This window comes from Phaethon aethereus (assembly GCF_964289735.1).
Source record: "Phaethon aethereus genome assembly, chromosome: 26".
Taxonomy (NCBI): Eukaryota; Metazoa; Chordata; class Aves; order Phaethontiformes; family Phaethontidae; genus Phaethon; species Phaethon aethereus.
Window position 1 is genome coordinate 4683943 of NC_138602.1, and position 14957 is coordinate 4698899.

At 39.6% G+C, this 14957-nt stretch overlaps 1 protein-coding gene across 1 annotated transcript in view; it reads right to left on the reverse strand.

Moving 5' to 3' along the window:
* Positions 1-7168, reverse strand: part of HOMER3 (homer scaffold protein 3) — a gene marked incomplete at its 5' end in the record, with an annotated part of 29752 nt that extends 22584 nt beyond the window's left edge. The window contains 2 exon segments of the mRNA XM_082011132.1: positions 7078-7108; positions 7111-7168. Of these exon segments, the coding sequence (XP_081867258.1) occupies positions 7078-7108; positions 7111-7168 (89 nt within the window).
* Positions 7169-14957: the final 7789 nt, after the last annotated feature.

Sequence of the window (14957 nt, forward strand, 5' to 3'; positions counted from 1 at the left end):
TGGGCGCTGGCTGCCCCCGAAAACAAAAATCGTCTTCTTTTTAGATATCTCCTATCAGAAACAGGGCGTTCTTTGTTGTTGTGGCTTTGTATGAAGTCATTTATACAAGTGGAAAACTAACACAAGCCATGGAACGGGAAAATACCCCGGGGAGAAGGGAGGCTGGGGGAAGCCGAGGGGTAATTAGCCACCAGCCGCTCCCAGCCTGCCGCTCTGGCCAGAGCTAAGGCAGTCCTCAGCTGACAACCAGGCAGTGAGGAGAGGGAGAGGAACCCCTGCTCCCTTGGGGAACCCTCTGCCCCTCCAGGGCACCAAACGACCAGAGCGGGCTCGTAGGAGAGCTGTGAGAGAGAACAAAATGCGCTTTGTACTGAAAGAGTAAAAGCGCTTCATCTGTTCATCAAAGGAAAGGATACGGTGTGACTTGGTCATAACCATAAAAAACTTCCTGGTGGAAAGACTTTTTATACAAGACTGCTTTTCAGTTTAGCTGGCACAGGTATAACAAGCTCCAAGGGCTGGAAGCGGATGCTCAACAGGTCAGTCTAGGTGTAAGGCACATTCTTCACCATGAAGGTAGAGAGGCACCAGTAGCCTGGCCTCGTGAAGGCACCAGAAGGCCAAAACAGGAATGGATCTTTTCACATCTGCTCCTTTTCAGTATTATATCCAACAGGCTTGCAGTAGAGATTTTGCAAACGGCAGTTGCTCCGGGCGCTGCTCGCATCCTGTTCCATAGGCAAAGTCCAATGCGCATCCACCCCGGTATTTCTACACGTAACGAGGACAAGGATGGGGCCCGTGTGTGAACACTAACTGTTCTAATGTGTTTGTGAAAAAAACAATTGACCAGTATCAGCTGTCATGGGCTGGGTGAATCAATTCTACTGCCTGCAGTTATTCTGGGCTTTAAGTCAGTAACTTCGAGGCTGCAGACAAGTTTCCCAGTTTTTAGAGCAGATAATAACTGTACAAGCTTCTCATACAAACATGCCTAATAAAGCTTCTGAAGCTTGGCTTTGGCAGGAAACTATTTCTGCACTTCCTCCTCCACCAGTACACTCAAATCCTGACTGAACACCAGTACTCCTCACTTAATTCCGACAAGCACCTCAGTTTTGCCTTAAAATACACCACTACTCTAACACAAAGCTTCCCCTGAGCAGGCTCAGTGGTGCTGAGGCTGGATGATCCCAGTCCCCTTTATGCTCCTTACTTATCAGGGCACTTTAATAGGAAATCTTCCCCAAGAGAGATTTTGTTAATCCCAGACAGTTCTGCACATTAATTTCTCCATGAGTTAATAACTTCAGAACTTGCACCAATAGTAAGCTCTGTACTAGTAATTTTACAATAAAAGGTGGAAGTAGCATTCATAATTTAGTAATATTCATCTCAGAGTTCAATACTAGCAGTATAAACACTAGCGATAACACCACTTCTTGTGCTCCGCTTTCAGCGTTTTACCTCCACCCGTTTTTGTAATGTAGTTAGAATGGAGATTTACTGAGCCAGGTGCGATTCCTTCTCTCTGGTGTCCCCACTACTGCTGCCCACATGTTTGGGGTGATGGTTTGCTGCCAGCAATTTTAAAGTGTGACATCAAGACGTATCCTGAGCACACTAAGGTAATGCTCTGCTTTGAAACAATGGCAGCAGCTGTCAGCACAAAAGATTTTTGGCACTGAGCGAGCTGAACCAATGTTAGAAGCAACAGGGAAGGTATGTGTTTTCACAGCGTATTGGTGTACGCTCAGAAAAGTCACTGCAGGGTGCAAGTTGGAGCAGTGCTGGACGGCTGTTCTGAGCTGGCAACTGAGCAAGAAGCTCAAGGACTACCTCGGCTCCATCGCAGTGCTGAGCACCGGCAGCCCTCTTGCCCCATATCCTCTGCCCTTCTTACGTGCAGCGTGGCAACCAATGACAAAAGGACTAAAACTGCACCGAAGACACTACTGAAAGTAGGGCACAGTATCTTTCATATCGACCTGTTAACAGTAATTTATCTACGACTTCTCTTAGAAGCTAATTATTTTACACATTTAAATTAGGGTAATTAGATCAGCAGGAATTGAACTAAAACCAAATACTGGTAGCCTTGTGAGGATTATCTGAAATGGGGTTTTATATTCCATCTGCACTTCCTTCCACTAAGGGAAGAGAGTTAAGTGTCCCCAAAGACAAGAATGGAAATTTTGATCACTTCCTATGTTATTAGTTACATACCACTATCCAGCCTGCATCATTAATTTCCATATAGCCATTTGCATACAGGGAGTAGGAATATAGATAAAGGAACCCTGCAAGGAAGCAGACCAACTCCCTTTTGAACTGAGACAAGATATGCACCTCAGATCTTGTTCCTGCATTGCACTGATACAATCACCGAAATGCAGCCAGGCACGTCTTTGTATAACGGTGTGCCAGCAGCTATCCAGTCTTCTAATTTTCAGATGTCCATTTTATGTAGTTCTCTTGTCTACACTGCGTGCCTCTGGCTTCACCTTGCTAGAAAGGCTGAGATCGTTCCCACCTTTGCATCATTCCATGGAAAGCGCAAACATCGCTGTGTTGGTAAGCAGCAGCGTGACAGACACAGTAACCCGTGAAATTTGCTTCTTCCAAGTTCAACAACTGCCCTCACGTTCCTTCTATAGTATTTGCCCATAATACACAAGAATCTGTTGTTATGAAGCATAACAGAAGAATAATTTGATCCTGGGAGAAAGAAGGTATGCTAAAAGAAGAGACTGTGACTTTGCTCCAATGTAAAGAAGCTTAACCTATTTACATTTTACGGGAGAAAAACCACCAAATAGCTGCTTATCTGGTCTTCCTACCCAGGTATCTATATTGTGCACACCATCTTAATTTCCATGCATTCCTGTTGAACTTGAGAAAGCAGGTGTCTTGCTAGAGCTGGTACAGACTTCTACATAGGAGAATCCATTTCCAAGCAGGTTTCTCCTTCCACAGCTATGTGAAAACTGGAAAAAAATAAGCTGTCTGCATCTAGAAGAACATCAACTTTGTACTTTATGCATGTCTGGCAAGAGACAGAGTGAGGCAGCATAGCCTTTTGTTCAGGGATTTTTGTGATCAAGAACCCATGTTATTTTCCAAACAAGAAAATGTAAGAGAACATTTATTTGAAAATGAAGCAAAAAGTATCTCAGAAAAAATGCTCAACTTTCAATGGCCTTTAACAAAAGGAGCTACCATGTCTGAATTTTGACCACACCTCAGAAATAAATTCAGAACAACGATGCAGTCCGTAAGTTGATTCATGACATTTTTGGACAGAGGAAGATGTATCATAAAGGTCACTAAAAACACATTAGAAAAATAAATGCGTAGAAAGCGTTTTGAAAGCCTAAAAAAAGGCAAAGGAGAGGAAAAAAGAGAAAGATAAAATACAGGAAGATGACTCAGGAATTTCTAACAAAGCACCAGATCTGACACCAATACTCACTGTGGTCAGTGACAAGTAATTTAACCTCACATGTAAAATGAGGATAGTAGCAACCTCTTGGGGTATTGGGAGACTTAATTAGTTGCTATTTGTAGATTAAACAGAAAGTCTGAAGGTAAAAGGCCTAAATGCTAAGTATTATTAGCTTCTGAAGTATTAATTTCTGTAATTGGGCAACCCCAACATTACAAAAAAGTAGATCAGTGTCAATTTTTGAAATAAATTTATTCTTATGGTTCTATCATGTCAAAAAGGTACCCAAACAAGGAATTTTGCTAGTAAAACTAGTCACTCGTAACACATCTATGTAATACACAATGCAGCTTGTCATCTTCCAATTCAGCATTTCTGACTTCTACCCAAATTTACATTCCACATTCCTTAAGAGGAAACATCATGTCACCTCAGACAAACAGCTCTGTGAGCTGCAAGCACTGCTATGCATTCCCGCCGTACTCCTTAAGAAAAGCTCACAAGCACTGATTCATTAACAAAAGACATGTTCATTTGTGTGGCTGAACTCTTCCTTACACTGCCTGATTCTTCTGTAGCCAGTGCTGGACTTCCCAAGCCAGCTGTACCAGTGGTTTTTGAGCTGGTTTCTCTGCTCTTCCAAGGCAGAGATAAATGACCCCTGTAGAAGTTCCAAACCAACAGGAAAAAGAAAAGAAGAGCAAACCCAGCCCCCAAGAGTTTTAAAACAAGCTTCTCGCTTTGGCTGCCCATGGATTTCTGTTTTGCTGCCTCGTTCAGTAAAGAAGGTGGTACTGAAGACTGAAAACCCTCAGCTCCTGCTTCCTTATGCTTATTTGCTGTGGCAACAACATTTGCTTCCTCTGTCTTCTGTTGGGCATAAAGGGCATAGCGGGCCACAGTGATAAGGAATTCCTTCCCGTTGGATTTCTCTACCGAGAGACAATCATAGAATCCAGCCGCATCCACTGTCACATTAAATATTGCTATTCCTCCATCATAGAGGAGATATTTAGAGTCCTCGGCCTGAAGTCTGCTCCCATTAAACTTCCACACTACGCTTGCCAGATTTGACAGAGGAACACATTTAAGATGAACATTGTTTCCAAGGGTAAAGAGGTATTTTCTCACACTATTTTCTGAAATTATGAAGATAATTTTTTTTTAAGTAAGAACACTGGGGATTTAGTTTAACTTACATAACCAAACATTTATCTTTCAAATAAAGAGAAAATTTAATTCATCTGTCTTAACAATGGGTAATGAACAGGTAAGGGGTGAAGACAAAGAAACCCCATTACAAACAGGTCTGACTTATCAGTGACACCTTGCTGCTCTTATTCCCACTGATGTGTAACAGAATGAATATGGGACAGGAAATTTAAGACTTCCAGATTTTAATCTGATTTTGCCTCACCTGTACACATAGCCATGCATAAATAAATCCACCTTTGTATGCCTCAGCTTCTATATTGGTTAATGAGAGGTCTTTACAGAAATGCTTTAATGTCTGCACAACTCTTGTATCAGCTATGTAAAAGTTCCCCAACTATCCACTGACTGCCTTATTATCATTTGTCATGCGGCCTAAAATATACAAGACTAAAGACAACTCTGACTTTAAAGAGATGTAAGTGGAGGTAAGAGATACATCTTGCATCACGAAGAAAGGAATGTATCTTGCAACTCATTACAAAGTCACTGCATAATAATACCAGATCACACACACCTGCATTTCTACATTAAAAGTAATTAACTTCCCAGTACCACTAAAATAATAAAAGTAATTTTAAATGGCTGATAACAACCAGCCTTCTTTTTAAGTGTACTCTTCAAGAGCATCCTAATGCAGTGACAGACTTAATAGGACATCTGATGTGTCATGCGATTTCTGCGAAGTGGGTGTCGGAAGGACAGCAGTAACTTCAAACGGGTCACATTCATGCTTCCCTTGAGAGTAAGAGTTTCAGTCTCAGCAGAGGTATTCTGACATTTATATTGAGAGGGTTAAGAACATTAGACAGTACCAGCTCAATGTGAGGTTTTTTTAGTCTTAGTTCAAAAGTAATAACACAACTTTAATTCTGTGTTTTTCTATAACGCAAGAATTCCAGTAAGCACAAATTGAACAAACATTTTGATTGCATGAAGTTAAAATATTCTTTCTTAAAACAAACGTTCACATACCTTCACTAAGGCAGCTGGAAGCATCCCCATATTTCACACTTTGAATTAAATTCCTAAAAAAAAAAAAAAAAGAAAAAAAAACAACCCAAAACTCAAATGGATGAAAACACAGACAAGAAGTGTTCCAGCTTGTATCATTCCATTTCTAGGAATCATCCTAGTTTTGTGTTACAGACATTTAAGAGTGCACAGATAAAGCAATCTCACATCAGATGTGCAGCTCAAATAATAGCTTTTTACTTACTTCGTATGACCAGTTTGATTTGCCAGTAGAACACACTCATTAGCGCTCTGAGACCACGCGCAGTAAGGATCCCTTGCCAAGATGCAATCCCAGCAGTACTTGTATCGGTGGCACTCAGAAACTGGAAGCTGCACAACTTGAGATAGGGACCCTACATAGAGCATTCCCTAGAAATGCAGGAAGGAGTTCTTTTACAGCAGAGGGAGATTTTAAGCTGTTATTTTCTAATTTGGATTGTAAGATTTTCTGGTATTTATTAAAATATCAGTAAACTAAAAATCTTATAAGATGGTGATATCAATGAGACAAAAACCTAGCTTTCCATAGCATGTAAAATGACAGAGTCCCTTCCCTAATTTTTTAACAAACATAAAGGCTTGTTCCAGTTATGTTTTGACACACACAAATTCTTCCTCTACAGAAAAAAAAGATGTTTTGTGCTTCTGTTATTAACGAATACATGATAGAAGCAGAATTATGAGACATTTAGAGGCTAGTTAAAAGCCAGAAGAAAACACAGAACAGCAAAGCCTGGGGCAAGCTATTACATCAGTCACTTTCCATATGGAGGGACAGAAGTTCTACCTTTTCAGAAGACAGCTGGAGAGATTGTACAGGCTCAGGAGACAGAAACAGCTGTAGCTCTTCCACAATGAACATTTCCCCATCACAATTGAAAGCTTTATGCAAATATCCATCATCTACATAAAATGAAAGTTATTTCTAAAGATAAACTTGTTTAAACATAGTGTAACATTTTAGCCTGATAATTCATGTTGAAATTAGAGATTTAGAAGGCATTCCTGGGCACAGGGAATTTCTTTAATTCTTCAAAGCAATTCTTACTTTTTCTTTGAATAAGAGAAAAGCAACGATTTTTTTCAGGGGAAAAAAAGACCTCAAACAATCCCTGAATTTGCAAATATTATGTCAAGTCTCCTTTGATATGGAAAGTTTCTAAAGAGAGCCTTTTAATGCCCAACAAACCAAACACATTTAATCTAACTGGGATGAAATTAAACTAGCAAGACGAGCTTCTGAATGCAAAACTTCAAACAGATCTGATGAATACTTTTACTTTTTTGAAGTACCAGAAAAAAATTCTGGAACAAAATACGTAAAAAGGTATAGTGTCTTTTCCTAAAACAAATGCACTTACCTGTTCCTAGAAACAAAACATCATATGTTTGTTTATCTAGGCCAGTTACTCTGTCTACAACAATCCTGGTGTAGTTTGAACCTCTCTTCAGTAGCACCGGTCGATTACCAATTGGATTTACAGAATTATCCATTAGAGGGTGATCTCTTACAAACTGCAAAACTTTGTCAGGCAAGTCAGAGGAAGTATTATACCCAATACTCCGGGCAAAATTATCAATGCACTAGAAACAAAACATAAAAAACATGATTACAATTGCTTTTACATTTCACCAAGGTATATAAAAAAGGTGTATTTGTTTCTAAATATTCAATTATTTCTACTTATCTTCAAAAGATAAAATCATTATTTTTCTCACACTTTATGAACTAGCTAATAACCCCACATCTCTTGTGGAGCAGAACTGTAAGCAAAGCAGCTTTTCTAGGAACCTTCATGTGATGGAATGAGAAAGCAGGTATCTCTTCGCTGATTATGAACACTGCATTTATATTGGTAAAACATGAGCTAATTATTTGCTACCAAAAAGAGGTAATCCAGAGACTGTTCTTTAATTAGAACCCGTAAATTCATATTTACAGCACCAGGACGTGGAACTGGCACTTCTCCCCTATATACCATCCACTTAACAGGGGAATGTTCTACAGTTACAGGTCCTTTGTAGTTTCCTTTGGAGAAGACTTCCTGAATATTTTTCATACTGTATGCACAAACAGCCGATATGTCTAATCTTCCCCTTAGAAGAAAACAAACAAACAAACAAAACAACACACAAAATAAAAGCAAGTTTTATTGGCTTTTATATAGAAAGAAATACTGTAAAATAACCCAATCTCCACAGTGCACAGTTTCAGAATTAGTCAAAAGAGACCTAACACTAAAAATACTTCTCTGTTGCAGTTTTCATGATTCACTAAGAGAAGAATAAAACACAGACATTCATAAAAGATGGTATTAAACACGTTAAATTTGTTAAAAATCAAGTAACCGCCCTCAAGTAAATTGAAACAACTTAGAGAATGAGGACCTTTTCACAACCTTTCTTTATAAGCAGACAGATGAACCCAAGTATTATGGTAATCAACATTTTGACCAGATTCTCCTCCCTTTGGCTCCACACTTCTGACACAGACCATTAGTTATTCTTCTAATCTTTTTAACTCATCTCATTGAAAAACACAATACTTTCCCTCTTTGCCACCAATTATAACGCTTTTCAAAATGACTGAAAATTTAGGTAGACTCTTAGGAGTGTCTGGATCAGGCACTGATGTGATTACAGATCTACCAGTGAGTACCAAGTCTAAGTCTCTTTGCCACACCTAAAGGAATAAATGTGCTACAAATTCCTATCTTAGGACACATTGAACCCAACCTGCCATAACCAGAAATAAAACTCATGTAAGGTCCAGTGGGTATAAACTGACAGGTAAATAGGTGGCAGCAGATTAAGGCAGACAGTGTTGACTGTGCTGCATTCTGGTAATTCTGATGCTTTTCTAAAACATGAGGATTACCTACTCACGGCTACTTTGTCATTGGTATTTTTTGACATGTAAAATTTTGATACACTTTGTGTTGTTTTTCTTCATTAGCCAAGGCATTAAGAAAAAGCTAGTTCACCCTAAAACTTGTAAGGTGTGTGTTTGGAGTTCGGTTTTCATTTTCACAGAACATTACATTACACAAGCAGGCCATGACAGATACTTCTTTTGGAACAGGGTAATAATTCTGTACCTTGAAATGTCAGCTATTTCCTTTAGTGCTATAAAGACCAGAAGAATCCAGGGCTTTGTGTATGTAATTATGTAATTTTATATGTAATCAGTTTTAATTGCCCCACCATCCAACTAGAGAAAACATAACTCTAAAAATTTGGCTTAGGAGAAGCTTTTGGTTAGTCTTTAATTGAAGGCTTTGGCCCGGGAACCAAAAACATTTTTTTTCAGATGATAATGTTTGCTCAGTTGGATCAAGGTGTAAGAAAAACAAATGTGGTCCATTAAAACATGCAGCGTAAGTAGCTGGTAGCTTCTTGTTCCGAGTTAAAGCCAAAAGGCTGTACTCAAGCTATTAATACGGAAGTGAGAACCCTTACTCAGTTCATTGCAAGCTTTAGTAGCATATGTAGCTCTCTATCTCACCATTGCTGGGAAAAAATTCCATAGAATATGCTGTCCTGCCACTTTCTTCTCCTAAGTAAAAAGATGTCCTGGACAATATCGAAATGGAAGTTTAATTCTGGAATGGAACAGGAAAGGCGGGATTTTAAAAATGATGTCCATCTTCTCTGCAATATGCGTTTTCCACCAAGATCACCCTAAATGAAGGAATAACATCAACACTGTAGAATGCATACAAAAAGAGGCATAATTTTCACCTAATAGCGTTGCTGTAGGGAAAAACATAGTTGGCCTTTCACTAAAAATCTCAGTTCAAAGGCAAAGAAAAAAGGTTTAAATGTCAAATGCAACCTGAACAGCTGGTTCTGTTCTAGCAGGAAAAAGAGGAAGCTAGTTCAGAAATAAAATGTATATGACAGAATTTTGTTTGGTGAGCCAGTATAGATACCATTGTTAATCACTTGACTATAAAATGTCATCTGAAATACACTAAACAAGATCTTTACGCTACAAATACTAACTCTGCAGATACGCGCAATTCTGGACACCAGAAGCTTGTCATAGAATTCAAATTCAACAGCTGTTTCAGTGAAGAACACATAAATTTTATCATCATCTCCATTTGGATTAGATTCACTTTCATGCACTATTTCCATGTTGACAAAGCTTGGTTCTGAAACACATAAATACACAAAAATTTTAAGTTTAGTCCAAGAAAAACATAAATGCCAGATATTATTTTAAAATTAAGTCTAAATGAACTTTTTTGTGGACTACTGGAACAGAAAAGCGCTGAAAAGTATTTATGAATCTATCAAACACTAAGAGAAGAAACTGTGCTTTCATAAATGGAAAGGGGCTGTGGCTCATCTCATCACTTCAGTCTGTAGTAATGAATTTCTTTCAAATTCTGTCCTTAGTTCAAAAGCTGACACTACAAAATCAATACATAACATACTACTACATTCTAGACAGAATTCATACACCAAATTAAAGTTCAAGAGACTGAAATATATAAAAAAAACTTCTTACCATTTAGCCATGATGTTTTAAACTCTGTTCTTACAGGATTTCTCATACCGCGAAGTATTATAGGTTCTGTTCCCAAGAAATTATTTGAAGTAGCCGAATAAAATTCTCCATCTGTAAATATTTGGAAGAAACAAAAAAGTATAATATACTTATTTTTAAAACGCAAAGATGTATCATAAGGAACAAATTGGGGTTGACATACAAAAATAGAATTAGGATAACAGTATCCCATAACTTAGTTTAGGTAGGAAAACCATCTCAGGTTGCATGTCAGTCCAAACATACCTACAAAAACAGATGCATACTTTAGAGTTGGTTCAAACGGACACTTCCCTCTGCTCTCTTCAGCTCTTCCTTGCAAGGTTATGTTCGTTCCATGGATAACCTATGACATTAAGTAATTTAAATAGGACAAAAAAAAAAAATAACGTTCGATAAGCACCTTTCTGGTCTTTCATACTTTTATAAAAGTATTAGGAAAGTTTCTAAATTTCAACAGGAATATTTTAGGAAAGGTATTCAAAGATCTGCCATACTACTCATATATCTTCAGTAAAACCTGCATTCAAACATAATCACCATATGATCACAAGCTGGGTGATACGCGTTCGTTCCACAAACATATAGGTTGGAGTCATTTATCTTATGGAGTAAAAGGATGTAGTTCTGACATCTTATCTAAAATAGAAAATAAAAATAAAATGTCCATAGTGTAGTGGATTGCACCTGAAAATACCCTGGTGCCTCAGCAGCAAGCAAACAAACCCAACAGATTCAAATGAATGTGCTTTTACTTTATTAAAAAGAAGCTTAATGCTGTGACACTGTAGCCATTTTCACTTTAGTTAATAACTTAGTGGGGGAAACAGAAGTTCCTACCTTGTCCTTTCCTCTACGAATACATTCCAGTTGTCTTTCTTGTGTAGCAAACCAGTATTCCTAAAAGCCAAAAAATATCTGTAAGGTGGTATGTCACAATTTTTTATTATTTTTTTTCCCCACAAAATTAGGTGTAAGAAAATCCCTAAATAAACCTAACTTTGAACCTATGGGGTAAATAAGCATTTTTTCCTATGTATCTCCGTAACATACAAGGCATAATAAATAAACTGAAGAAAGGCACTGCTTTGCTTAAAAAAAAAAACCTGTGATAAAGTTTCAAGCCTTGAAATAATAATACTTTTATACATATAAAATCAGAACATTTTGTTCAAATTAAGAAAATCACAAGCAAAGTATTTTTTTAAAGAAAGTAGGGGGAAAAAAAAGAAGTCTTTCATTTACCCTGGCTATTTCTCTAGAAATATTATTCAAGTCAAGAGCAAATACTGCATCTCTGCCTCCAACAAATAAGGTATTGGTTTCTTCATTCACAAGGAGAGTGGACACGTTGGATAATCCTTCCCTCATAAAAGTGTTTGTATTTCCAGCTGCAAAACATAGAAGGTAAGTTTTTAAAAATATTTACCACTAGAATCACAGTGTTATGTAATAAAAATTCCAGATTGAAAACAAATTGCAACAGAACAAGTAAAAGCTTGTATACATTTCCAGAATATTTTCTAAATAATATGAAAGTATTTGAATAAATGCATGGATATTCTTTTCCCAATTTATTACAGGAAAATAATAATAATAATAACAACAATAATTTATTGTTGTTGTTGTTATTATTATTATTATTAAGCCAGAACCTCTAGCTACAACAATTATTGTTCAGGCATCCCTTACTGTCCTTTGGATGACTGAATCATGAATCGCACAACACCTGAGGTGAAACAGTACATTGCATTCTTTCTATGCCTAGTAAAAAATAAACTCACAACACTGGGCTATATTTCTTTCTGCTTGTGAAATTACTATTTTTCACTTACTTTGGTATTTTACTGTTTTTCTGGGAATGCAGTTCCCAACAGATGCGTTTGTCTCTTGTATTAATTGCAAAACAAGATAAAGGACAACAGCAGTGCTACACATTTTCAGAGATTCAATTAGAAGTAAGTTCTTCCCAGTTTTTATTCCTTGTCATTAAAAAATTACAGGCAGCAATTTCTTCATGGTTCTTGAAAATGTCCTGCGGAAGCCCTCCAAAGGAAGTATCTGTAGTCTTCAAATATTTTCTGAAACTTGTCAAAACCTCTTACGTTTTCCATTCAGATAACTACTTCCAGGCTTCCTAAAATTAAAAGCAGTTTAAGTTCACTGTAATATTTTAGCACCTCCATTTTTATGAGAGACGGACAACCATGCCCTTTCACAAGATTTTGTAGCTATTACCTATACTTACACTAATCAGGAGCAGACACTACTCTGGTGGCAATTCCAGGCTATTACCAGGAAACCAAGCTTTGCACCAAGCCTGTGATTCTTATTTGCAAGCTGCGATGTTTCAGATTTTTTGCAGGGTATCTAAGTATTATTTCACAAACAGTAAGAACAAGTGGGAACATTTTGCAGCAGTCAGCTATTTCGAGTATTTAAGAAAAATCATAGCTAAAACTGCTTTATTTACAGTAATTCATCAGCTTTTATAAATATTGAAATAATATCTACAGATCAAATCAACCATGTTATTAAAATAAGAATTTCTGGTTTATTAAGTTAATTAGAATCGGGTACTCTTACGCCTGGAATTTTGGCAGTCCATCTAAATGAATATGCCCTCCGGCCAACGCTAGAAAATTGAGCAAAATTAAAGCTAGGTAGTTGTCGTCTGCAATAACCACAAAGCCAGATTCCCAATCTGCTTTCATAAAGAAGGGAATCTCTGCTCTTTCTGCACTTTCATCTGTAGGAAAATGCTTGCATTAGAATCAGCCAAGTAAGGTATTGTCTGGGTTAGAATCCTTTTAAATCAGTAAATCAGGTTGGAAACTTCAGAAAACTAACTTGTTAGCCCCTGGATTGTAACCCAGGGTGTGAGTCGGCATAGATGTGCCAAGGCATCTCCTTGGCCAACAACACACATCATCTAGGACGTGACTGTGGTATTTGAGAAGACTTTTCCCAGTGTCCCGTTTTATACTTCCCTTGGTTTTTTTTGCAGCACCTGGGATGATGGCTGGTCCTGGCACTGACAGACACCAGGAGCTGGTAGCTGTCCTGTCCTATCACATCTTTGTTTCACTGGACAGACCTTAATTCTGACCTTGAATTCCCACAGCACGTTTTGCTTTAACCCCTTTCCTGACGGGCCCTTCTGGACTGCAGAATGCGGTGCGGTGCAGCGCAGCAGAGGCGGCCCAGGCCTGACCGACAGGAGGTTTGCCACCGCTTGCGGCCCCAGGCTCCCCAAGCTACACCCCGACCCAGGATCACTCCACTGAGCCTCCTCAGCCCTCTGGGGATGCCCCCCGCGCCCCGTGGGTCCCCAGCAGCCAACACCGCCACGCCCGAGGCCGGACACCAGCCCCTCTCCCCTCAGCCCACACACCCTCAAAATGGCGCCGCCTCCCTCCACGCCTGAGGAGCGGCCGTTAGCGCCCCGCCGCCACGTGGCGCCGCCCGCCGGCGCACGAGGGCCTCGCAGCACCGCCCCGCGTGTCGCGGCGGGGCCGCGCCGGGAGGGGGCAGCGCCGGGAGGGGGCAGCCCCGGTCCCGAGAGCACAGCCCCTGCCAGCCGCCCCTCCGATGGGGACCGCGGGGACTTAGCCACGCGCACTCCCGAGGGGAGCAGGACCACGCGGTACCGGAGACTCGCGGGGGAGATGCGTGCCGTGAAATGGCGGTACCGACCTGCCGAGGCTGCGGGCTGTACTGAGTCCTGAGGGGCAGCGGGAATAAAACCACGCTCCTCGCCTCACGGTAAAGCCCGTCTGCCCTGCTCACGGCGGCCAGCCGGCGACACTCGCCTTTCTCCGCCAAATTACACCCCTCCGCCCCGTTAGGGTCGGGGTGCGTTTGCGTGAGACAGCTGCACACGCGTGGGAGCGGCGCTGCATCGCCGCCGTGACTTCATTACCAGGACGGAACAGTGAAATAAATGGTGGTATTTCCGTGCCCGGTGCACGCAACAAATGAGAACTTCGCCAAACTCCCTCTACTGACCTTCCTCCCACCGACATCGGTAAATAGCGCACAGTAACTGAGAAGGCGTCAAATAAAGCCAGAACTTACGGATTCTCTTCTCATGTTTGTGTTGTGTGACCTAGTAATGATTTCTGATTTTAGATTGTTTTTCAAAATTCTTATTTCCCGTCCAACAATAGTTCCGGTTTCTGAAATAGGTCTTGTAAACTGTTCAAAGATAGAACTTTTGTTAACCCCATGAATCAAATAGTCTATAACGAGCTTCTGCCAGGCAGCTGTTTTACATATTAGATTTTATTGCTTCGTATTTGCTGCTTTACTATTGCTTTATTACCTAGCCGCAGGATGATGAAATACAACTGCCCCTTCAAAGCGAAGTCTTGCCTAGGAGGTAACTTCAAGGAAATTAGTACAACCTTCTAACGACATGGATTAGGTACAGAAAGCTAAAGAGAACACACTGTGTGCTAGCACTTTCTTAAACAGCAGTAACTTTATTGCCCACAGATAATGCAAACATTTTCCACACTTGCTGCAATTCAGCAAGTTACCTACTTAACAAGGTTCACAAAAACTTATTTCAGAAGTACCCTAGTGTTCTTTGAGCATATTCTCAATTTAAGGTGTTTATTATTGCTCAAATCTACAGTCTGGTTGTGATTGGCCACTCAGTCATGAGATATGCAGAATTAAAGATGATACAGGACTTTCAGGAATTAATTTTTAATTAGAAAATAT